This window comes from Geospiza fortis, unplaced genomic scaffold (assembly GCF_000277835.1).
Source record: "Geospiza fortis unplaced genomic scaffold, GeoFor_1.0 scaffold112, whole genome shotgun sequence".
Lineage (NCBI taxonomy): Eukaryota > Metazoa > Chordata > Aves > Passeriformes > Thraupidae > Geospiza > Geospiza fortis.
This window is the reverse complement of record NW_005054298.1, coordinates 23451507-23479025: the sequence shown is the minus strand read 5'-3', so window position 1 is coordinate 23479025 and position 27519 is coordinate 23451507. Positions and strand designations below refer to the sequence as shown.

Here is a 27519-nt window from a genome sequence, read left to right as displayed (position 1 = left end):
ATAATTCTGTAACAGCAAGGATAACCACATGGTTACCAGCAGCCTACCATCACTGCTCACAGCCTGCAAGATCCAATGTTAAGTCAATGTTTGACTTGGATCAGAAATTTGTACTCACTGCTTTGGAACAGTAACATCTGAGTAAGATGCTGCAAAGGTACAAAAATGCTTTTTCTCTTACTTCAGCAGCTGTAGCTGTAGCCATTTTAAGCCAAGAAGGCAGCCACCTCACTAACCAGCACAAGAGGAAACTATGAAAAAGCCTGCCCCATCTTCTCAGACATGCCTTTTCGTGACACCCCACTCACTGGGGACAGCCTGGCATAGTCCCTGTGCTAGTAACCCCTGGGTCACACACCCAAACACCACTACAGTCCAGACCACCTGGCTACCTCTTCTCCCAAAAGACAGAGCTGTGCCGTGGAATGACAGGTCTGGCTGGGGCCACGCTCTGCTCCTGCTGATCTGCAATTGCCCTGTGCATGATGTAGTATTATTACAGGGTATTATGTTAACTTTTCCTCAGTGTGCAATGTATGTTAGTAATTGCCAGTTACGCTACTTCTATTCCTCGTATGGGATTATCACAGTGGAGCAACAGCACTGATTAATCAATTAGCATGGATTCATTAGAGATGAATGATAGGGCAATGTAATTGTGTTTACTGAACAATGGATGACAGTGTGCTTAAAGCCCAGGATTTCTAATAATGATATATACATAACATCATGAATATTTAGAGCACCTTCACTGCAAAGCTAGAGAGACAATCAGGATGTGATTCTGTGTGCAAGTAATGCTGGAGCCTGAAGATGCATAGATGGGAGAGCCACAAGACAGATGGCACGGTTAGATGACTTTTTTTAGCTTTGACTAAATCTTTGTAGAACAGCTACAGCGTTTCCTGTACTCCAGAATGCACAGGCACGTCTGCACAATACAGGGGCCAACAATATAATCAGTCAAAGCCCCAGGTGTCTCAGAAACATTAACCAAGCCATATTAAGCATAAAAACATGAAAAAACTGGCAGAGCCCACTCCGTGAAATAAACAGAAGTATACAAGGGTAACTTAAAACTTTTTCTCCAGATGTCTGAGGTGTACATCCCTTATTGTGGATCCTTATCAATGGCTGAACACTAAGCTTACAACAGCCAATATGAACATGAACACCAAACTCTTAGACACATCTCTCAATATATAATTACTGCCCTTTTAGGTACTAATGCAATAGTCACAGACCAGGCCCTTCTTCTGTCTGTTGGTGGTATATAGACTCACCAGCAATTCACATGGATATCAAGAAGTGAGACATGAGAATGATTAATTTTGTGAAAATATGGTGCAAAGAAGAGATATTGAAATATAGTTTTTGCTGCACTCTGCCTAAAAGGAAAAAACACTAAAAAGGAATGTAAACTGTTAAAGGGGAAATACTTTGCTAAAAAGTTAAAGTAGAAAACATGTTCTCTATTATACTCCAGGAAATCAGAAATCTTCACCTAAGTCCAATGAGAGAGTCATACCTGGGTCCCATGAGAGAGTCAATCTACAGCATGACAAGGACTGAATGTTCAGAGATCACTCATCCAATATTTTCCCAAGATGCTTCCACATTGTCCTAGGGAACCACAGTCTGTGATTAGCATAGAGCTTCCTCAGCTGGGATCGCAGGCCTTGAATACAAGGTACTAAGAATTACTTTGCCTGTTTAGATCAAAGGCACTTTCATTCCTGCAGGGAGTTAAGTTTTCCTCTTTAACTCTGTGGGCTGCAATTTTATTTACTTTGCTAAAGTTTCACATATTGAGTTAATTTAACACTTATCAGCTTCCTCCAGTCTAAGGAACTTACTGAATCAGTGACTAACAGTATATTGTCCTGCAGACATCTTTATATTTAACCATTTGTTCCATATGCTTAGAGATGTTAAAGTCTCAGAAGAAACTTCAGAGTTACATACATATATAAAAATATACCTCTGTGTTTGTGTGTGTACATATGTGAATGATAAAGTTGCAGATAAAGTTCTTCCAAAAATCTTAACAGGTCACAAAGATAACATGGAGGTCTCCCAATATACCTCAGTACTGGAAGGAATTATCTTTAAAAATTCTCTCCTTGGCTCTGGGCATTCTACAAACCAAATTGCCCATCTTCATTCTCAACAAAACCTCCTCAACACTGCGTCAAGGAAAATAAATGATGGCCTAAGGAAAATAGAACACAAATTTGCCTTGCCAGGCCTCTATTTGACAGGCAAGCCCTAGATTAGACATACTCCTAGTTTCTCTGTTGCCACACTTTAAACCAAATTTTTAAAAATAATTTGTCAAAGAAAAAACAACCTATCTATTCTGAAGATTTTCGTAAGAGACCATGAGGATATCTTAACAGAGCACCAAGCAAGTAAATAAGGGTTATAATGTTGTCTGAATCTCTTCAAAGAATTGAGTTGCTTACATCCAAATGGGAGAAAACACACTGTCCTACATAAACCCCTTGATCTCAATCCCAATTCTCAATGGAAATTAAGGGAACTCTGTAGCATTTTAATTCTGCTGAACTGTATACAAAACCTTGTTTCAGGATCTGAAAGTACAGGCACGGTGTCATACTGAATTTACGAGTGAAAATTATTAATAAACCTGAGTTGACTCCTGTGAGCCAAGACATTACTATCACTGGATTATCTTAAACCTAGCACGCAATTTAGACTAGAGACGCATCACCTGAGAGCATATTGTTATTTCCAATAAATCCTTACGAAGCATAGTGGTATTTTCAACCTCTCATAGGGTTTTTAAAAGTCATCATAAAAAACCCTTCATAAAATGATCTGGTTCCATGTTAATTATTAACTACATATTGAAACAACAGCACTGGTTAGAAAATAACTTGACAGCACTAAAAACTGCAGTGTAAAAAGACAAGATTTATCACACAATCGAAAGGAAGCTGGGTGAAATAAGTATCTTAAGCAAAGATATATCAGCATATTTGCTGGGAATAAAATAGAACAGCAATTATAAAACCTTACAGATTAATTAAGCTCAGGACATTTTAATGAGCACAGTTGTAGCCACTAATCAGATTATGATGGGGACTCTCACAACCACAGGTTTTTTTAATTATTTGAAGAGAATAAGCAAACAAAATCTCATGGGCAATTTCAATTTCACACTACAAAGTTATTATCACCAGAAACAGCTTTTTTAGGGTTACAGGTGGACTTAAGTGTACTATAGTTGTTGACTAATAGCAGCATCTCTAATTGCAAGAACAAAGGTCAGAGAAGGCATTTTTGTTGCTTAGGTGAGCACAACAGGTGACATGGACAAATGAATAACTCTCCAAAAGACAGAGGGCAGCAGGAGATACCAACTGTCCTATTTCTTGCATGTGCTCCTGGATAAACACACTATTTCAATTCAATGCCTGTTTCGTTGCTTTTGAGAAAAATACAGGGAAGGTGTACCAACAGAAGTATTGGTAATAAGAAGGCCTTTGAGTAAAATTCCCATTTTTTGTTTATTCCTATTTTAAAATTAAAAAAAAATATTTCCTAGAAACAAAATGTCACAGAGACATATTTAGTACGTAAGTGTTTGCCACGAAGTAGAAGGAAATAGCTATAACCTGTCTCCTTGCATGCCTTTGTGAAGCTCTACCATTTCCAACCCCTCCACACAAGGTGCTCAAGCTGGTTTCAGATACACAGAGAAACTACACTGAGGCTTGTTCCCAGTTCCTCAGAACTTGGAAACTGAAAGTATGGCACCAAATTGCAGAATAAATCAAGTCTGGCTACCTGAGAGGGCCATGGTCAGTTAAGACAAAGTGAGGAAGGTGACAGATGCATAAGTGACAAGGTTCAGTACATCTCAGTTCTTTATGAGGCTTCTCAGCTAAGACATGTGAAGCCAGATTGATTTAAACATGAGTATTTCCTTAACTTACCGTTCCCTTAATTTTAAGAAATGTGTTGACAGAAAATCTGAGTGGCCTGAAAAGTTAACAAAGTTTTTATACATGTGAATTATTTAAACTTTAAAACTTCAGTACAATATGCTTAAACACAAAGCACAGTACAGTTTTATACACCAGTAAAATATTTCAAGTATTATTATTTATGAAGGAATTCAATGTTACTTATCCAGGTCAGATGGGAATTAAGAATACATCACAACCAGAAATGCAGGGAGACTGGCAGCAGGCTGGGTATAAGGGTGTGGGTTGTGGTTTATAGATTTTTTTTTATTTCTCTTACTCCTACTACCTATGCCAAGTTCATCTAAATTTACTATTGAGAAAAACAAATTTAAAAGCATTTTGTACAGTCGAGTTTCTTCTGCTATCACATAGAAAAGCAAAGCGCTTTTTTTTTTCTGAAGATTTTATAATTGCATTATAATAACCCAAAGCACTGTAAGCTACAAGAGTTTGCTTGCCTCTTTCTTATATTGAGCACTACTGATCTGCATATTTTGTGGCTCCACATCACTGTAATGCATTCTGGGTACTCAAAAGTAAAGACATTATCTTTTCTTCTAGAAAGAAAAGGTAGAAAGGAATAGCTTCAATGAGTTACTTTGTGAAGGAAAGAACAAGGAAGACTTCCTAAAGAAAAGCCTCTCATTCAGAGATGAACTTTACCAAATTCAAAAGCAACTGAAGGAAGCATTCACTGCTTTCTTCTGAAAATGAGCTTAATAGTACAGGAGCTGATACATCCTGCAGGCAAGAGCAATGCATCTTAGACAAAAGTTGCCCCCAGTAGAAAAGAAGATCATGGAGGGAATGGCATTTTTTCAAGGGTCTGTGCATAATCTCATGCAGGGCTTTAAATTTCAACCAAAAAAACCCACTGCGAATTAGGTTTAATATTTTAATAGAAACTACTGGATACATGAAACAAAACACTGAAATAACAGGGTAATACTGATCTGTGTTGCAAAACTGATGTACTACTCCATTTTAAGCTACTCAGAGCTTCTGCAATTTACATTCACTCCTGTACAATGGTAATGAAGTGATCAAGCCTGGAGATCACAAATACAAGGGCCTGAGGAGCTGAACTCCAGCTCAGAACCCAGTCTGAACAGTTTCCTCAAGCGTGAACTGACTACAGCACAGTGTTGTGAGCACAGAAGGAGGCCAGGTTCTAAGAGGACAGAGATAAGGCTTTCTATTTGCTCTGCGGTCTCCCAGCAAATAACCCTTTCCTGCATAAATGGCTACAAATTCCAATAGAGACAAGTTCAGTCAGTGAACGTTCAGCAGAACTTAAAACAGGAACCCAACCAGAACACTTTCAGGTACAATTACATTTGATCTGGACTAAAAATTAGTTTATTTCCTTTGTGCAAGTATCCCCATGGCTGTATCCAATACCAACAGCTGCAAGTACCATCAAGTCTGGAAAACACAAATGGAAGGATTGAGGGAGCTAAGTGCAAACTGAAATAAAGTTTGAACAGTATATTTTTGTTTATTTTTTTTCCTTAAGCCTGAACTGTCTTACACACTGGTAACAATCAAACAGGAATTGTTTAGCATACAAAAGAAAATATTATTTCTGTTGTTATGGCTATTTGGACATCTGATAGCCTCAGGCAACCCAAAGGGGCCCCAACAACAACAGCTCAGCTTAAAAGACAAAGGGCAGATATCTTTGAAGTGAGAGATGACAAAGAAGCAGCAGTAGACCTTGAAGTTTGGTCTGACAGAAAGAACCTGAACATTTCGGAGTAAATAAATTCTATTCATCCTCACAATTCTCTTGAAGGCAAAACAGGCACAATGATGCTGAATGCCAGAGAACCTAAGGGTAAAATGCTCTCCCCACAAACCCCTCCTGTATGGCAACAGGAAAGACAACCAGCATTTCAGGGGGGGAATCAGCAAACAGCACTGGGGAATGATTCTTGAAATTGTTAACATTTTGTGACCTAGCTTTTATTTTATTGTCTGGTAAATGCAAGTGATAGGAAACCTCTGTCAAAGAAAATATTAGCAGTGTCTAGTAAGAGGATCCTTTGATTCTTTAGCATCCAGGCTGAACAGGCATAAAAGTTTTTAGATAAGAGTGTGTGAAGATTACTGCTCGTGACCCTGCTCAAACTAGTGGAAAAGACAAGACTCGATTTCCAGCTGTGCAAGTGGACAGATTTTTAGAGACTTACAACACAATTCAGGACACAGATAAGGTACAGTTTAGAAAACAAATGCTGGGTTCTAGAAGCAAGTCATTTCAAAGTGGAAGCTCACAGTTGTGTCTCCCAGATCTGAACTTGTATCCTGCACTGGTGATGATACTGAATGGCACAGGGAAAACAAAATGGCAACTACCTTTCTGCTGGGAAAGGGGAACACAAGCCACTCCTGCACAGGTAAGACTGTGGCGTTGGGAAAGGAACTCACCCTGCCCCTTTGGAGAAATCATGCTTGTTTGGGCAATTCCTGCTTCTCACCAGTGAGGAGGGGTGCATTAATGTGGATAAAAAGGCTTCCATAGGGATGTAAAAGCTGTTACACATTACATCATTTCAAAGCTGGTCTAGGGACAAAGACTTGTCATTCCCCTTTAAATCAAAGATGAATAGTAACTGTGCACCCAAGACTTATAACAGTAAGTGTGTACTTGCTACTGGCATTTTTTATTTTATTGCTGCAGACGATGACTTCAATTTGTGGTCAACAGACCTCTAAATTCCTTGACAACTTTTAGAACACCATAAAAAGGAACTGTGAAGATCTAGAATAAGATATGTCTTCACTGGAAAGTTTCTGGGAGTCAACAAACTAAAAAAAGTGAAGTTATAAGTCATACTTCAGATTATAATTTTGATGGCATTTCTGACATTGACAAAGACAATTACTTTTTTGAGTGGGTATTTTTAGTGAAGGGACAGAAAATTCCTGGCTTTTGTTCTTCAAAAATAAAACTGAAATGTACCAAGGACTACTGATAGTTTTTCTCCTGGATTCACTTCTGATTTATTTATAGGAGGGATTTCTACCTTTACCTGCAAATGTCACAACTGAGCTTGTGACTTTTATATAGTTTCTTGGTTTAATAACTATAGTAGGTACAGCACATGTTCTGCCTCTGCCCCTCTCCAAAAATAAACAAAACCTAATCACATCTAAAAACTAGTTTATATCTCACTGTTCATAGGAAATAGAAAGAGTTGGGCACAGATAACCTAATTTTCACCTGTTTCTGCTTACTCCATACACACTAACTCAATTTAGATTGATCTGCTAATGTTTGCAGACTTACTACAGTGGCACAAGGGTACTATACCCATTCAGCTTATTCTTAAAAAAGACAAACCAAGATGAAATGTTGTTCATACTCCTTTTTAATTTTATTTTAGCTCTTTGTTTATCGCTTCACTTCAAAGCGCTTCCAATATGAGGCACAGTTTCAGTGTGACAACTTTGTAAAATTAAAATAGAAAAAATGTGCCAGCATCAATCTGCTTTACATTGGAAAGCACAACAGCCTTGAGACAGAAATGACGACTTGTGAGAGTAAGCTATAATGAACCCAGAAGTGCTATCTGTAGTAGGAAAAATATATTAGACTGGAGGCTGAACACCCTTGAAACAATTTGTCTTCCTCAATAGGAGTCTCTTATTCCCCACTTGCAGTGTACAGCCAAGTCTGACTCCAAAAGCAAGGAAAAATTATCAATATGAATCCCCACAATTCTGTTGGCTAATATTTTTTATTTGACTCGGAGCCACTTAAAGTCCAAATTAAAAAAAATACAACCAAGACTAAAGTTGAGTCTGCAAGGGACATCCCCCACCTGTCAGTGGGTGGGCAGGAAGGCAGGAAACCACCCTGGCAGCAGGAGCCCCACAGGGCAATCCCACCAGCCCAGGGGCAGGTACCCACCTAGGGCACAGGCCCAGAAGGGGGGAGCTGGGGCTGGGCAGCAGCTGCACAGATAACAGGGTAACAGATGAGGCTGAGTCAGCCATCTGCCCTAACCCCAGGCAACTGCACCAAGAGAGCAGGGGAAACAGCCCAGCACACAGGAGGATACCAAACCTGCCAGGTCCACCCCCAGCTCCCCAGCTCAAAAAGCCCAAAGTCATGGCAGGACAATAAAGAGTAAATACGGTTAAGAGGGAGGCTACAGAGGGTCAAGGGGCTGATCCCAACAGTACCAGTCAGGATCTGTGGCAGGTGCCCCCAGGTAGCCAGGCCCTTCTCAAATTTCAGCGTTGCTAGAAAATAAGTTTTACTGTCTAGTGAGCTGTATTGTCAGATTCCTTTGCACAGACATCCTTTCATTACCTGTGAACTGCAATATATTGGTCTAGTTCCTATTCTTCTCACAACAATGTACCCAAGGTACAAATTCATTTCTCTTAAAATACATTCTTGGCAAAGGGCATCACATGAATATATACGCTACATATAGATGTATAGAATTAGTGGGTAGCATTAGTTATTATTGCTTTCCCAAAGACACACTTTCATGCTAAAAGGACCTTCCAACAGGCTCCTCCAATAAGTACAGACATTTTTCAGTCTTCTGCTTGAAAATTACTTTTTTTCCTTAGACAGCTGGTGAAAGCTATGAACTTGCTTTCTAACTTCAATGTGTACCTTTTAACATAATACCTGTTTATCAAAAGCCTAGATATTTTAAGTACTTTAACAGTAAAACAAACCTGTTATCAACTGCATATCTTACACCAAAGAGTATTTTTCCATTTGGTCTTTGGTGTCCAGACTGAAGAGAGCTGCCAACCAGCCCTGAATGTACATGTTTGGTTCTTACAGAACTAAATACTAGCAGCAATGGAAGAGAAAGTTAGACCTGAATTAATCTTGCTTATTAAACAAATAATAAAGAAGTATTTATGTGGTAGTCACCATCAAATTCATATGAATATAGAATGATATGTAATAAATTCTAAATATCAAATGATTTCAAGAAGAAAACTTAAATCACTATAAACCTAGAGTCTGCATGTTGCTTCTGACCTTAACAGGGAACCAACACATCAGACACTAGAAGCCTGATTACTAAAAAAGCAATTTTAACAGAACTAGCATCAATAACTAGATGTTTTAGACAATTGTGTTGTATTAAAAATACATGTAATTGGCAGCAGATTAATTTCCCGAAAGTCTTATAATCTTTTGGTATACTGCCAATATAATTTTTTAAAAAACAGTTATTTATGAGTGCATGCATCTGGTTCTAATGACCTAACTTTACCTGTAAACATCAGAGTTCGTGTAACTGATGACATTAAAACAAAGTTATCGACATGCCTCTCAAAACAGCCTTTTGAATATGGCAAAAGTAGACAATGAAAGGTAAAAAGGCAGCAAATCACAGACAGATATTAAGCAATCATCAGATTCAGTGTTTTGTAAACTCAAGGATAGCTTTGTTATCGTTAACAGGGTAATCCCTAATCTTACAGTATTTCTTCTGCTCTGAAGTGCTTCACAGAGAGAAAACATACACCATAAATTCTCTTGCATGTACTAACCAGACTATCAATTTGACCATAGGACAGCATCCACCTCATACCATCCTGTTATCAATGGATGGACTTGCCTACGGACAATCCAATTTTCCTTCTCTTCTGGATGATAGGATGGAGCATTTCCCAAGCTTAACAACAGCCTACCAGAGACAGAATGGTCTGAAGACTGAAGTGGAACTGACTTCTTTTACCCCACGTTAATTCTGCTATTTAGAAACTTACAGTACAATTAGTAAATAATAAAAATACTATATAAAAACTTCTCTGGCCCATTCTATCTCTGCTCCCCTGAACCTCCTTGGTAGGAATATAAGGACTTACAATAAAGAATTTTGCATTTTTTCCACAAGGAATAAAAACATTTGGATTCTAGGTGTTCTCACCACTATACAGCAGACCACCTCAGTCACCAACATTTTCAGGGTACTTTCTGTAGAATATTCTTCCATCAGATACACAATATTACTGAATTCACTCTCTCAGATAAAAATCTCAAAACATCCAAGGCAACTCATATGTCTCATGAAGGAAATGCAGATACATTTATACATCAGCCACACTGATCTCATAGCTGGTATTTGTGCCACAGAATTTTCACCTATACCATTAATTAAAAATACCCACAGCTTTGCAGAAGCACACAGCAGTATATGATACCTAGACAGCTATGGTGATGCTACACAGATCTGAGGAAAATGTTCTTATGTTCTTTTAAAACAAATAATACAGATAAAACTATACTCCTTGGCTGAAAAGAATACCACTAAAACATCGGAGCAACAAACACATCTGTAAGAACTGTGATATTTCACAGCCTTGACTGATGTATTTATTTATTATCCATATTTTGGCTACATCTTTTAAAATCAAATTGAAGGGGATATCATTCTAGCTGCTGATAAAGAGATTTTTTTATTTTATTTGTGACTTAAAATCCATTTAAATTTGGTTTTGTTCCCTGGCCTCTCTTCCGTTTATCATGCTTACAATTTCTCATAGAAATGTTTTATGAAATTCCCCTTGGAATATGCCTCTTCTGCCTATTCTGAAAGAGAATTCATTTGGGCTTTTATGGAAAAAATAAGACAACGAAGACTAACTAGCCCTTGCTCAGTAATGCTGCTTGCAGAACTTACTTTACCCCAAAACAATGTATTTCTGTTTGATTCTCATCCTGCTTCTTGAAGGACAGAAAGATGTATAAAGATCAATGCCGCGGCCAGGTGGAGGGGAGAAACACACCGATGCGATGCGGGTAAAAGAAGCTCCGTTTATTGCATCTATCAGCGCTACTAATATACAGTAAAAACTTTCTTGTACACGCGATCACGCAGAATATGATTGGATCCTCCGCCTTGTTCACGAGGCTGGCACGAGTCTTGTCTCTGCAGTCATTGGTTGCCAATCCATGCTCATTGGTTGCTACATATGACGATAATCATTTCTAAGTTTTGCTTTTCTGTAGCCCTGGAATTCCGTTATTCTGATAAGCTTGGCACATAGTACTTCTATTTTTCTTTCCTCAAGGACACCGTAACTGCCACAGCTACTTCCCATGCCTGCAACCCCCAACAGATCATGAACGAAAGGAAGGAGTGGGGCTGGAAGTGAACACCACATCTGAGGAACCTTCACCATATTTTTGACTGATGTGAGGACAGGTGATAAGAAGGGGGTTCCTTTTGTTTCTGTAAAGCTGACAGATGTACCGTGAACTTGATTGTACTTGGCTATTCCAAAAGGCAGAGGAAAGAAAAAGGAGGAGGCCAATTTATCTCCCCAGGTGTTAAAACGTGTAATCATCTCACATGTACCCAATTAGGTCAATGGAGCAAGCATGCTACAAGAAACAGCAGCTCTTTCATTTCAGGTCCGAGTTCGTGTCACTCTAAGACAGCTGCTACACAGACAACAGCACAAATACCAACAGAGAGTAATTCTAACTCTAAGATATCGTATATGCTCACAAAGATATCACGAGATGCTTCAGTGCAGTCACATTACATGGTACGGTTCAAATACAAAGAAGAGGGTATTACAGCCTCCCTTGGGACTGACACAAAAAGAAACTTTTTACTTGACTCTTAGAGAGAAGCTTGAGAATCCATATTGAAACCTATATTAAATCAAGACGAATTAAAGGCAAAACTTATTGTAACCAGTACTTTAAGCAGACAAGTAAAAAAGCACAAGCCACTACTCAATTTCTTCAGAAAAAAAACCCCAACCAAATAATCTTACAGGAACATGCCTTACAGGGCATTTTTTCCCCCCTTATGATACTGCTTGGAATGTGTAACACTTTGAACTGGCAAATATGGTTCTTAGGATCTGAAAAATGTCATAAGAACAACTGTGCCAAGTGAGACCACAGGTATGTCCATCTTTGAATAGCAGGCTGCCTCACAAACTGCTAATTATTGTCCCTTATAGTACAGACAAATAGTGGCAACAATTTGCTCTTGCATCAACACATTTATTCTATAGCCTAATCCCTTCCTCTTAGCTGAAAATTTGCATATTTGTTTTTTGCATACTGTTTGTTTTAAATTTATTTAAAGTTATTTCAGAGAAATTACACCGCTGATGTTACAACAAAAGGTCACATTACAGGCCAGAAGCAATTACTGCAATTACTGACAAAAATCGAAAGTGGGATGTTTGTTCAAAATCCTGAAGCTCACTGACTCACCCTTACTATTTTAGGCTATATTCACACTGATCTTAGTTTATTATTCCTGACTCCAACATGTCAGAACACCTGCAACAGCAAAAGGACACAGTACACAGAAGCACTAAAATATTCCTCCCTTCGTTTCAGTTGTCAATGTCAGAAATTGTTTCACAGGCACGGACAAAAATCAGGACCTGCTGCCATAAAAAAATTCTGACGCAATGTGCAAGTTTCAGAGAGACCTATATTATTATTATCACAGCTCAAAAACCTGTAAATCCAGATTAGCTGAGACACTAGCTACACAGAAGAACAAATCTCCAGATTAAAGTGTCTCCAACAACTTGGGTAATTTAGTGGTGAAGAAGCCTCACCTAATAAAATAAAACCATAAAAAAGAAATCCCATAGACTGTGAATAACTGTCAGTCCTGTAAGAGAAACAAAGCCACACATCTGACTTTTGGAAAAACACAAATATTAACCAAACAAGAGTAGAACTTCATACACCTGCATTCCAGTGCACTGGAAGATGACATATTAAAAAATCCAAAATAATTTCTTTTTCCTAGTGTCACAGCAACAATTGTGTCTAGGTAAGTATCAAAGATCTCTACCCTTATTCCTAGTTGCCCATTAGATTACTATATTTATGGAAAAAGTTACTTAGTAGTAGGCATTTCAGGAGAACACGGACTGAGAACCTATTTTATTCTAGCTAAATGTTTCTAGAGCTTGACAGTAAATGATATGCATGAGCCATGTCGACTGTCATCTTCCACTTTTGACTGTCAGACATGGAAGTAACTTGCTAATGTTTCATTCCAATTTCAGCACCATGAGCCTGTTGCATACGCTGCCTGCTAAAAGCTGTTCCAGATGGAATGACAGTATTTTTTAGGACCCCAAAGATGTAGCTATAGAGATGAATATGTGTCAACAGCATTGACAGCATGACCTTTTTTTCCCTTTTTTGTCAACTGTTCTTATTTCCACGCTGTAATTTTTCTACATTCCCTGTAAGACAGGAGACTTAGGGAAACAAAGAGTTTCAGTCTCTCGGCCATCTTGGATCACCTACAATCTTAATGACCTGGCTGCACAAGGCAGAGGACAAGGGAGGAAGGTGTATAAACAATAAGGCATCTTCAAAATTACAGCCAAGCCCCAAAATTCATTTTAAACAGGAAACAAAACCCACTCTCCTACTAACACAAGAACGATGAAGAGCTTTGATGATTTTCCTCATGAATAGTCAGGAAAATGCTGGTACTCCTCACACTGGAAACAACCTGTTAACAATGAATAACAACTTCTACTGATTACACTATTTTTACTGATAATTTATATACTATGTTAACATCACAGAACATTCATTATTAGCTCTTATTACAACATGCTGAAATAAAAATATTTAAAATACACCCACTGCTCACTTTAAACAATACAGATAAAACAATACAATTTCTCTGACACACAGGCTGTGCAAGGAACAAAAAGAACACTTCTCCACACACACACATATGCTGCTCTGCACCCTCAAAAGAGGAAAATACCACAGGGCACTTCTGTCCTTTTTTAGATGCACAATTTAGCATTCCGACAAACATTTAATTTACATTTTTTAGTTTTTCCTCTACAATATAAAATAATTTCTTTTTGACACAGAATGCCATAGCACACAGTAAAAGAAGGGGTAAAAAAAAAAGCAGTGGAGGGCTGTAAGGCAGCAGAGAGAATTGAGAAGGAATGGCTTTTGTTATTTCGACAGCCCTCAGCTTGCTGCATAGTTGGATTTATAATATGTTCTTTAAGAGCAGCAGTTTTCATGGTGTAAGAGTGCCACACAGCTCTGGTTCCTGCAGTGCTCACACCAACAACTTCAAAACTAACTCACTGCAGATGTCCCTATGATCATCTAATCAGACATCAAAAGCAATATACTGACAAGCTCCTGTGCTGATTAGAAGTGTTCTATATATGTTTCACAGCATAAACAGACACACAGTAGTTGCTTTATAAATGGATTCACCCACATCAGAATTCCCTTTTAAAAAATTCCAACTGTTTGGAACTCCCCAGCTGAATGACAGAAAATCCTTTTAAATCTCCACAGATCTTCTGTTCAGTTCCAAATTGCATCATTTCAAGAGCAAGAGTTAAATTATTAATAGGAAAACTTTTACTGGAAAAAAGTAAATGCCTTCCAGAATTAAAAAAACCTTGCTGTTCTGAATGACAGCCTAAGACCACACCACGTCAGGGAGGCAAACCTGGACTTTACCCTCCAACACACATGGTAATATCTATTTCCAAATCTACTTTGATGTCTGATTATTGCACATCAACAAGCATGGATTTAAAGCATTACAAGTGCACCAGCACTGCCAGCTCCTGAAAAAATCCTGTGTTTCTCCCAATATCTGGTCTCCTCAGAGTCCACTTCCTGCAACACTTAAAGAGGACCTGTATGAAAGATGGGGACAGACTTTTTAGTTGATAGCACAACGGGTAATGGTTTTAAACTAGAAGAGGGTATATTTAGACTAGATAAAGGAAAGATGTTTTTACAAAGTAGGTAAAACACAAACAGGCTGCCCGGAGAGGTGGGAGATGCCCTGTCCCTGCAAACATTCAAGGTCAGGCAGGATGGGGCTCTGAGCAACATGATCTAGTGAAAAACATTCATGCTTACAGTAGGAGGGATGAAACCAGATGACCTTTAAGGGTCCCTTCCAACCCAAAGTGGTGTATGATTCTACCACATAACTATGGGAGAATTTCATACTGGAATTCTAACACGTACAAAAGGACAAAATAAAACTATCTGACTTAGTCCAGTAAACATAGTAGACAAAAGTTCTATCTTCTAAAATCAGACAGACAATACAACTCTCATGGCAGTGCAGTATCTTAGCTCAAGTCTTAGTATTAATCTGCTGAATCAAGTTATAAACTCTATGGAATTATTCCACCGCTGTGCTAAAAAAGATATTTTCTGCCCTGCCCTACTTTTAAATAGTGTGACATTTCTAATATTTCTGGGCATTTTTTTTTACTAAAATACTCACATATTTTGTAAGCACTACTCATAGCCAAATTTGTAGCATATCTTTACGTTTACATTTGTATATAATACCAAATAGAAATGGAACAACTCATGAAGCTGCATCCTTACATATGTGGACGTTATGCTAATTCACAGACTCCTAATCAGGAAGGCTAATACACCACAACCACAATTAACAGCCACAAGAACCAGAGGAGGTTTTGACCCTTTTTAACAAGAGCTTGAAACATAAAAATGTTCTAATTATATATCAACCTTATTCAAAATTGCAAATTACATGTCCACAATGCATAAAATACAGCCAATTTCAAGTCATATTATCTAGGCAAAAATTGAAACTGTATTGAGCCACTGGAGCAGCTCTTCAATTGATCCAGCATCTCATTGTATCTTTAAATATGGATAAATACAATTTAATCCGCCAGTCCTATTGATTAACTCCAAGATAACTTCAGCATTTGTCCAGGAAACATATAACTATAAAAGAAAGTCATGCAGAAAATTGCATACTATAATAATCAGCAAGTTAACAAGAGGGGGTGAAACCTTAGTCCCACCAGAATTAACGTGAAAACCTTATCAATTCAAATAGGATCACAATCCTCTGTCTAAAACTCATGAAAAATCAAGTCTTATGATAGTAGAGGAAGTCTGTCCCTGGGCAAAAACAGAGACAAGCTGAAGTAAGCTCCAGAAACAAAAGTTCAGATGTTATATACATTATATACATTAGCAATTACTACCTGAATAAACTGGACTGAGCAGAAGCAGCAAAATGTATTCTTTTCCCTAACACCAAACCAACAGAGCCACACAATTCAGACTTCTGCCTTGCTGCATCTCATCCCTACCATGTTGGGCAGAGGGATCCAGTCAGGAACTTCTGAGCTGGTGAAGAAAATCCAGAACTGCAGCTCCACTCAGCAAACTGGGGACAAGTTTTGAGCAAGTGTTAAATTCCCAAAGAATGTTTGTTTCTTTGGGAAGTTTTCAACCATCTCAACCCTGCTGTATGGCTTCACTCCAGAGCAGATCTATAGCTGAGGACTACAAGCCCATTGCTAAACTCACTTTGTGAGGCCAGGCTATTTTCAGCCAGAAAGCAGCTGGACCACCCCTTGGCCTTTGCCAGAGCAAAGCTATGGGCACAGAACTTTCAGAGAAGTAGAACCACAGAATCCCAGAATGGCTTGGGTTGGATGGGGCCATAAAGATCCTAATCCCAACACCCCTGATACAGGCAGGGACACCTTTCACTAGACCAGGATACTCAGAGCCCTATCCAACCTGGCCTTGAACACATCTAGGGATGGGCATCCAGTTTCCCTGGACAACCTGAGCCAGCATCTCACCACACTCACCATAAAGAATTTCTTCCTCATATCTAACCTAAATGTCCTCTCACAGTTTGCACCCATTATTCCTTGTCCTGTCACTACAGTTCTGTTGTCATCTAATGGCAGGGGTTCCATACTGTTGTCTCCTTATCTCAAAAGTTTCACACCTTCTTGGTGTTTTTTCATGGGCAGCTCCTCAGAGCACTGACTCTTTCTTCTTCACAAAGCAGCCACCTGACTCCAGTCCCCTTCTCAACCAGCCACCCCACTCTTCTTCTCATTGCTTACAGCTGTGGTCTGTTCCAGTCAGGCCTGTTCCTAATCTTTGCTAATTGGCCCAGGTGCAACTCCTTAGGGGTAAGATTACTTTCTACACTATCTTTATTTTCTTATATTCTATCCCCCTACACAGTTCCTGATGAAGAGTCCCTCTCCAGCGTCCTTGCAGGTCCCCTTCAGATACTGGAAGGGGTGATGTCTCCACACAACCTTCTCTTCTCCAGGCTGAACAGTCCTAACTTTCTCAGCCTCTCTTCAAAGAGGAAGTGCTCCAGGCTCCTTAACAGCTTCATGGCCCTCCTCTGGACTCACTCCAAGGTCCACATCTTTCCTGTACTGGGGACCCCAGAGATGGATGCATCAATCCAGGTGGGGTCTCACCAGAATGGAGTAGAGAGGTGGAATCCCCTCTCTAGACCTGCTGGTCATGCTTTTTTTGCAGCCCAGGGCCCAGGTGACTTTCTGGGCTGCCAGTGCACATTGCTGGCTCATGTTGAGTTTTTCATCAGTCATCACCCCTCCAGTCCTTTTCCACAGGGCTGCTCTCAATCACTTCTCTGCCCAGCCCACAGGTGTGCATAAGTACATTAAACTAATTCTGTATCCCTGAAGTCCTCTCTGGATACCTAGGGAAGGAAGTTTTCATTCTTGAAAGCCTGGCCAGGGCTCTGTGATCCTAACTAGGTGGAACAGCTAAAGAGTAGCTTTAATAAAGTAAAAAATTCATTAACAAATACTTTTTCTTCAATACAAACAAAGAACAAATTCTGATGTGTGTTACCCCTATTTTTCCCTGATTACTGTCTCTAAATTTTCCAGTGGCAGCTATCACAATAAGGAGAGAGAGGTTTGGATGAAAAAAGAAACTCAAATTTTGTACCATCTGTTAAATGACTTCCAGTCTGAGGGAACAGATGCTGGACTTCACTATCAGTTTTTGATTGATCTAGAAGTACTTTGTTAATTGGGGCTAAAACTACAGCTAAGATGTGTCAGAGAAAATAGGAAGTACAGCTCAAATTCTCCTCAAACTACCTGGCAACTCAGAAAAGGCTTTGTTATTTTTCTAATCATCATATAGCATTAAAAAATCAGATCTTCCTTTGAATAAATGGGAAAACATCTGAAAAATAGAACACATGCTCTGATTGAACACATACTCTGCCATAAATACTGTGAACAGCTCAAATGGTTCATCAGGTTCTACCACTTCACCTGAATGGGATAGCAAAGATCTTTTCTTATATTACTGCATGTTTGCTGTCCTATTTCATGCATTACTCATTGCACTACTGAAGCACAATTTCCAGAAGGTAAATCAACATTGTCTTCAGAGAATCCCATGGTAGTCACCTCACAAAAATCTACTGAAGCACTGGTGTACCAGTGTAAGGTGTATGGGTATTGCTACACAGAGCCCACTGCCAGTTCCACATGTACCAAACACCAAAACGCCAGAAGCGCCAAAAAAGCTCAATTAATTATGAAAGTCAGTTTCAATTACAAAATAATTGCTAAGATAATTGTGGCATAAATACAGATACTTAATTTTCACTTACATGCACATGTTTCATCTAGCAACAGTTCTGGGTTTTCTAATTTGCATGTGACTAAAGGAAGCAGCTCAACATGAAAAAAACTCTGGTTTGTGGCAAAGGAAATTCAGTATTAGTTTTAAATTTTCAGCAGCAATGAACAGAACAAATTATTTTTTTCTAAATAGTGTTTTAACTCTTGAAAGACTATAGCCATTTTCAAAATGCAGTGTTCAGTTATTTCTGCCATGTTTTTTGATTTGTCAGATATTGATTTTTCTGCATGTTTTAAAACAATCTGTACCTAATTTAACCTATGTTATTTAAGCTTTCTGTGTTTCCCAGAACATTATGCCAAAGCATATTTCAGTATGATTGACGATGAGGCTTTTAGAAATGGTACTGTTGTGAAAATCAGAGTTAGAGTAATGTATTTTGCTGTAATAAATTTTTGCTTTCACAAAAAAACCAGAACAACACCAAACCACAACTTTGAACTTTCTGGGCCTCCCCCTCTCCCCTTTACATGATATATTAAAAAAAGTCCTTCTCCACCCCAGTCCAGCTTTGACTGTCACCCCTGCAGCTGACAGATGAATGCTCTGTATTTTAGCACAGGGAATTCCTTTAGGCTTAGAGGACTCTTTTGTACTGATACAAGTCAGTGAAGCATGGCGATGTTTTAACCTCCAAGTATTACTGCAATCCTCTTGTAATGGCATAAAATGCACTTGTCACTGCTAAAATTACACTAAAAACCCAACTCAACAAAATGTTATTTTTGCCTTCTTGATGGTTTATAAAGCATTCAAAAGACACCCTGGAATGAAACAGATTTCACTTATTTTTCCACCTTTTTTTGCCATTTTCATCGTTATAAAATACCAGGGGTGAGCATTACGTACTGACATACTCACTTTATGTTTCTCAGCTTTGCCAAGAGTGTAAGATCTGCACTGTTAACCAAGAATTCTTCTTTGTACTTTCATTTATCAGACTAACTCAGTATTTCATTAATATGTAAATGCTTGCAACAAACATCAAGAAAAACAGGTCTCAACTCAAACAGGTCTGACAAATAATGCAGAGCTTTGACAAAGTTCAGCCCCGTGTAACATCATAATGTACTTGGAGAGTCACTGAGACTTTTAAAATTGTACCGCTTACCAAATAACACAAGCCATTGTAAAATAAGGTGCACACAAAATATTTAGATGCACGTGCATTTGGCCATGCAAAGAGAAACAATGAACACTCAGCTAAAATCTTGTGTTGGCCTTCAGAATTACAGTGTTAGAGTGACACTCCTAGAACATTATTTGCATGCAAGGCAGCTGACTGCGTATTTACTTCCTTTATTCCCATGCATTTAACTGAAAGTTTGGTCTTAAATGCACCGTCAGCTGATAGGTTCCCACCTCCAGCACGTGTCGCTGCCCCAGCTCTCTCCCCCTACTCCCTAACGTGCCAACACAGCCATTTGTGGAACCTTGCTCTAAACTAGTTGTGATCTAGTCTGAAACATCCCTCCCTGCACCAAAGACCCAGAGTTTCTGGGTCTTTGCTTTGTTTTGAAATAAAACAGCAACAGATTGTTTTGCACAGCTGGGGACAGGGAGTGAACTGCAACATTGTACAGAGAATCTAAAGGGGAAAAGGCATAAATATTACAAGCAAATGAAAACAGCAACATCATTTAAGCCGGAATTCATGTGGTCTAAAGAGGAGCAGATCCAACAGAGCTTTCTAGGCAAACACTAAAAATAGCTTTATTCTGCTCGAGACACTTATGTGTCTTAGCTGACATTCAGAGATTCTAAAGAATGTCATTAGTTTATAAGTAATGTAGGAACACTTTCCCCACACACAAAGCTTCAGGTCTTAATACTGCAAAGTAAAACATGTGGCCCAAGTGTGACTAAGACAGCATCACTTTAAGATTAAAGACAGTCTGCAAAAACATATGAATATGTTTTTGCTGCATTTTCACTAATTGTGGCTTTGCAATAGAACTTAGTAATAAAACTATACTGAAAACAAATTTGTCCTCAAAGGGAAGAGTCTGGTAAAACAGAAAAGTGAGATAAAGAAGAGACCATGCAGGATAGAAGCAGGGTACCTAAGATGACAGAAATGCCATTAGAAAACGAGAGAAGTGAAAAAGGATGCGAGACCAAAGAAGCAATGGTAAACTCAACAACATGACAGTGAACAAATAAATAACTGCTGAAAGTTCAGTCTATATTCCAATGCCTTATGACACTATTGAACTTTATGTAAACCACTTATTTAAAAAAATATATATATAGAACCACTGTTAATTGATTGTATCATCTAAAATAACTATTTTTTCCAGAGGAAATTCTCTACTTTACAGAAAATGAGTATGATGCATTTTGTTATAGATCGAAATACATACTACTATATACCAACAGGTAAGAAAGGTTTTGGTCTTAAAAAGGTGAGTTACATGACACCTACTGCCACAACATGCTTGAGAGCCTGGTCACTGGGATGAGAAGCACTTGGGAAGTCAGGTGCGCCCAAGGCTGGATCACTGCTCCTCCGTACCAGGAGTGGTGTGCCTGTGAGAAAAAATAGAATTCAAAGGTTCAGGGATGCTAAATTAGCACAAGGGAAAGCTTCATGTGGTTAAATAAGAGAAGTGTGCAGCGCTTAAATATAAGCTTATCTGTGGTAACATCCACCTGTTAAATTACTGGATTTGATAGGGTTGTACCATTTCAGAGTTACTTAGCCAAAGAAATGATAACATTTTTATGCACTGATGTAATAGACCTCCACTGATGAGCTAGCTAAATTAGGTAAAAACTGCTGACAAACAGGAGAAAAAGGCACCTCCTCAAAAAACCAAATGACTGGTTGCATGTATCTGTGACCACATGTACCATCAAGTGAGCAAAACTGAGATTACAGCCGTCAGTTATAATACTAATTACAGAGGCTGGGACTGATGGCAGCCAAAATTACTAGATCTAGAAAAGAAGTTTAAACATGCAACAGTTTTCTTGTTAGATGCTAACAAAGCTGGAGTGATTCTACCACATTCACTTTCAGTACAACGTTGTCAACACAGCTGGAATAAATACCTCATGTTGATGAGGGGCAACCAGAGAACCTAATGTGCTTAACCCTTCCTCATGGTGAGCAACTTTTTATATGCAGGCAATTCCTTCTCCACTCACTTCTGCAGGAAACCAGTAAAAAAAGCAGAAGTAAGACTTAAAATTGTGTCCTAGTATTAAGGGAATGCTTAAATATCAGAATGTGAATATTGGTTTTTCTGCCAGGTGATTATCATCTTAGTACCAAGGGCTATCCGTGTTTTTACAAGGAGGTTGGGTAGAAAGGGACTGATCAGCAAATTTTGTGTGATTTTCCAGAAGTATCAATAGGTCAAAATGAACCAAATCTCTCCACCCAAATATGCTTGTTCTTCACATAAAGCTGAGGAGAAATTTGTTTCTCTACGAGGCTTATTTGGTATGAAGGTGTACGAAAGCTAAATAAAAGCCCCTGCCTTCTTTAAGATAAATAGCTACACCTTAAAATAAATTTTTTTGTGTATGACTGAAGCTTCTGGTGGCCTGTATCCAATTTTTTTGTCTGTCTTCAATACAACAGTTTGAAAACAGATGCTGAAACATTTCTGTGTGATTCAACACAACCTGGTCTCCAAGTCCTTTTGACATAAACATGAACAATGCAGAGAAACTATTGAAAACCCTTTGCACTGGTACTTTTATTTGTAAAACTTGCACAACTCAATGGGCATACACTTTCTTACACTCTTCAAAGTCATTATCCCAGTCCCCTTCCTCATTTCTGTCCTCTTTTTTCCAAGGTGAGAAATCCACAGTAAATCAAAGAGGGTACAAAAAATTCCCCACAGTCAACTTAAGAAGACAAAGATGGGGAGTGGAAAGTGACCCCACACAGAAAGATCATTTATATCAGGCTCATCCTCCTCCCAAAGCCAATACTCTGAAATTAGATTTCTTCTTTTTTCCTGAGCTGTCTTCTACAACTAATTGCTCATTTCTCTGGCTGAGAGAAAGATGAAGGCTCCCAACCCTGTGACTGCTGGGAGACAAGACCCCTGCTTGTTCCAGGACCTTCCAGCAGCTACAAGCCATGTGAAGAGGTCTCCTGTACCACACCACTTCAGCTCTTCTGTCTGCTCTCTGTAGTGCTTCAAGATCCTCCTCCTTACCACATTCCCCATCCTCAGTTCAGAAGATCTCCTTTCACTTGCTTTTTTGTCAGTGTTTTCCAAAGAAACTGAAACAAAATTTACAACTGTCTAAATTTTGAAACAAAAGTCTGCAGGAGCAGCAGGATTATAGAGAATACTATTCTCCAGTTCGGGGAGATGGCCTTGCAGCTATTTTCTTTCTTTTTATTCCTGCAAATTTTTACTTACTGCCATGAAACAATGAAATTTATGGTGATCATCTGGAATGCTTCCCTACTTGTAGAAAAACAACTGGACTTTTTGGCTATTATATATAATGTTTTCTCTTTTCCCAGTATGTTGTAAATTTTAGGGTCCTACAGATAATTTTTTTACTTGAAGACAAAACCAGAGTCTATTTTCTTCATTTTTTAAATGTATTTACAGACATGCAACATAATTTCTTGTACAGAAATATCACACATCATAACATTCCTGTGAAACAAGTCAGCTGTATACAAAACAGTCCCTCTGCCCCTTATTGTTTTACATGTGCACACCACAAAAACACAAAAGGAACCTTTTATTAGACAAAGATAAACTGAACCTAAATGTGCTTGTTAATAGGAGAGAATCCAGCAAAGAGGACGACTGGATGAAAGAGATGAGAAGAAGCTGTACTACCTCTCCTTTTCAGGAGGGTCCCTTATTCCCTTTCATGAGACAGCAATTCTCAGCAGCTCCTGGAGCTAATGAACTCTGCTCCATCTCCCCTCATCTCCTGTGTGGCTCAGGCTGTTCCCTGCCATAAGAACACATTCCATGCTGCTCGCTGCATTCCAGCCTGTGCCTCTCCCACGGGCTCCTTTCTTTTTCCAGCCTTCCCCCACCTCCTCTGCACTGCACACTCAGGTCTCTTGAAAGCAAGCACACTCCCTTGCATTCCCAAAGAGAAACCTCCCCACATCTACTGCCCCAAACTCAACGTGATTCAGGAGCTGGACCACATCCACTATCCATACATACCTTTAATTCATTCATCCCCATCTTCCTCAGCCATGAACAAGACATACTGAAAAACCATCAGCAATACTGCTTATTACAGACATGCTGTAGAAAATTACACGCATTTTCTTAAGAGATTCTGTCGTCCGTTTTCTTCTGTCAGGAAACGGAATGCTGCCTTTTCCTTACAGCTTTCCTTTAGTCAGGCTGTGTTTCCACATTATTCTACTCACGCTCTTACATTTGTGCTGAACATTTATAACAACCAATGTAAGTTCAAGCACAAAATCCATCTTTCCCTGAATGATGAGAGAGGAAGGAACTCCTTTCTGCATACCAAGTTTATCATAGAAACACATTTTTAATAAACACTACTGTTTTGTGCCAGAGTAGTGCTTTGTATTTTAAACTTAGGAACTCAGTTCTAAAAAATAGTTATCCTCATCTTGCAGCACTGCATCAGGAATTCGCAGACCACACAAACTGAAATACACGTCCAAAAATTTTTCTCATAATGACAGCCTTTAACCTCCCATTCTTTAAAAATTTGCAGAGTACCTTTTATTATGGTACCATAGCACCTTCTAAGCACGTGTCAGTCTTACTCACAACACATACTCTGAGACAAAGGTGATGAGGAAAAAATCCTGCAGATATCCTTGCTTAAAGTCTATCACTTATTTTCAACCTGTGTAGATCAATCTTTTCTTTTTGCTAGCATCACCCTCAAAAATTAGTATCTACACAGACTCATGGTTAACAGTGTATTTTCCCTGAACTCTTATGTTTTGGAAATATTTTTTTTAACTGCAAATATGGTTGAAACAAGCATATGGTAGAAACCACACTTAGATTTAAATTGGTTGCATTAGGGAAGGAAAAAAAAAACAGAAGAGAGATTTCTGCCATTTGTGTACAATTAGAAAGTGAAAATTTTCATAACACAATGGCAGAAGAAACATCTCCATACCAGATGTAACCCAATTGTCTTACTTTGTTTTGCTAGTCATATAAATTTCACCAAAAAAGCTATACACAGACATTAACACATACCATGACCAGGAGAGTGTGCTCTGCCTCACTGAAGCCCTCTGATAGTTCAAAAATCAGCATCTGAGGTTAAGGGGACCCTGACAAACCAGAAGTGATGTGTTCAAGAATACTGCAACTGCAAGTAAACCATGCAAGGTCTGGATTTCCAGACACAAACATGGTATGGGGAACTTTGGAGCTCCAGCTGCCCCTGCTGAGATCCCCCTAAGGCTCTGAGTTCTAGCATCAGATTTCAGGCCTACATTTAGACAGGTGAGTACCACTCAAGATGACTAATATCACAAAAAAATATTATTCCTATCCTTTCCTTCCTTAATTTCATTCATTTGCTCTAACATCTCTTTGCTCAGGAAAGCACAGTCTGCCTCCAGCCCGAAAACCCTTAATTCTTTGAGATTTAGGTTGTAGGTTGCTGTAAAATGCAGAAGACACCCAGACTTTATCATCCACGAGAATTTTTGGCAGGCTGAGCTATCTATAATGCAGTCAAATCATGTACTAAAAATCGATTTTAGCAATGCTTTGGATGCAAACACTCACAGATGACTTTTAGGTAAGCTGACAAACCAAGGAACATAGTAAAGACAAGCACAGGTGTATTTTGCTGCTGCATCAGTGACAACTAACATGGTTGATTGGTTTGTTTTTCTAGGTAACAGGGAAGGATTATTCTAGAGCCAAACTAAAGATACACTTGGACAGAATTCTGTAACTGGGCAGAAAGAGATTTACAATAAATCACCTAGGCAGTTAAAGCCATAATTTAAAATTCTGCTCCTGAATATAAAAATGCTGACTATGATGGGAAAAGAGCTGTCCATCAAGTGTATATCAAACTATCAGCTACTGAAGGCCATACCAATGACAATTACTCTGCTGCCTGCTTCCAAATTACCCCTGCCTGGACAGACAAATTATTTTCGTACCTGCAGATGCCTCCAAACATTTTTTCAGAGCTCCATCTGAGCAAATCACAATATTTCAAGCCACTTGAAACAAAACACCTAAATACTATACACATACACACACAAATGTAAAATTGCACCTCAGCGTGGACAGTTCTTGGCTAGAAGAGCTCTGAACAGACACAAAACAACCATTTATATCGAGAAGCCAAAATTGCTTTAAACTGGCCTTGTCATGAAACAGGTCAGGCCCTGGAAAAAAAGTTACAGGCAAGCTTTTAATTTATATTTAAATGCATAAAAGATTAATATATGTGCCTATTTTTCTCCTTTTTATCAGACAATTTTCACATTAACAGGCATACAGACAGTTTTTCCAATCAGCACTTTTTGAGAGCACTAAGCAATCAGTGTGTGTAAATTTGTTCACCCTCAGATATATTGCTTACCACCACCTGAGGCATCATGGAATGGTTCTGCCATGTAGTTCAAATGTAGCTGACACAGGCTTGTATGTTCTACCTTGTAATGATACTGCACAGCTTTTTCTTTTTTTTTACTATTCAGCGCTATGATGATGTGACTTCTATGTTTAAAGCTAACTCAAATTGCTTATAATAGCACCTATCAATACAATTTCAAATCTACAGCTGTGCTTCCCAAAATGCACAGTGCACTTCTTAAATTCCCATGGATAGAAGATTAATGAACTAGGATGGCATCATGGTTAAGACAATTGACTTAAATCTACAAACAGGTGAAAAACCAGTTCCAGCAAGAGCTGTCTTTTACACATCAACCCAGCAGAGAGTACTTCCTTATCACTCCAAATGAGGTGTAATATTTCTTACAAAGAAAAACAAAAGCAATGGCCTACAAGTAAAATTCAGGAATGGCTTCAAACAGATAATGTTGTGGGGTGATATTTTTCAGTGTCAGTTATTTTTAAAAAATTGTTTTCTCTGGTTGCATGTGCTATAATATATTAAGTCAGGTTTCAGCTATGAAGCCCAAGAACTGTTCTCTCAGTTTTTATGACCAGAATGGAATTTCTTTGGTGTTAACGGGGTCTAATGAAACAACTATGGAATGTTTACATTACAGCTTTGGCAGTTTCAAAGATGGACATGTTAAGAATCCCCTACACATATTATTTGAATCATATAAATCCTGTGTTCAGGATCAAAATCCACATCCATACAATAAGAAGTAAATCACTTCTCAAGGCACTAGCACATATCCATCTACAGAGACTGTACAAATAATTCTGGTACCTTCTTCCCATTTAAACATTTTTCTCAAAAGAGCTTCCAGATGGACAGGACTTGAGTTTGGACCTTAACCAGGTATACTTTTCTTTCACTTAAGGTCTCAACATATGCCAGATACAGAATAATTTCAGGATCTTCTCACCTCTATCACCACAGTGCTCCTATTTTCAGCTCCTCATCAGACAGACAGGAAGCACCCAGACTTACTGCAGTCCAGGGAACAACATAACTCTGCTCCAAAGGATCCTGGCTACAGGTACCACATGGAACGGACTGGGTAAAGAGGAGGGAGCTACAGCAGATTCCTGGAGCAAGGATCAGTCAGCTTACAACAGGCAGTTGTGATTTTTCCCCCCCACTCCAACTCAAACTCAAGCAAAATGTGCAACTCCATCCCTTGCTGGGCAGACTGGTCATGAGTTTTGTGAAAACACATTGGCTATTAAAAAAAAGAAGCAGCCCTTTCCAGTATGGGCCAGGCTTTCTCTTATTCTTGTACAAATGAAGCATCTTCATAAATCTCAGAATTTTCCATCTACTAACTGATGTACATCCAACAATTTCCATATTTAGACACAAGATTAAAAGTCACAGCCACTTCAAACATCCTATGTTTTTCAATTCTAATTTTGAGGGGAAAAAGTGTCGTGTTCCATTAGAATTTCCCTA

The 27519-nt window shown here is 38.7% G+C and overlaps 1 protein-coding gene across 1 annotated transcript in view; it reads right to left on the bottom strand.

Moving 5' to 3' along the window:
- The window catches only part of PARD3B (par-3 family cell polarity regulator beta), a 372170-nt gene that overhangs the window by 239994 nt on the left and 104657 nt on the right, over positions 1–27519 (bottom strand). The window contains exon 6 of the mRNA XM_014306667.2: positions 20903–21006. Coding sequence (XP_014162142.1) covers positions 20903–21006 — 104 coding nt within the window. The remainder of the gene's footprint in view (positions 1–20902; positions 21007–27519) is intronic.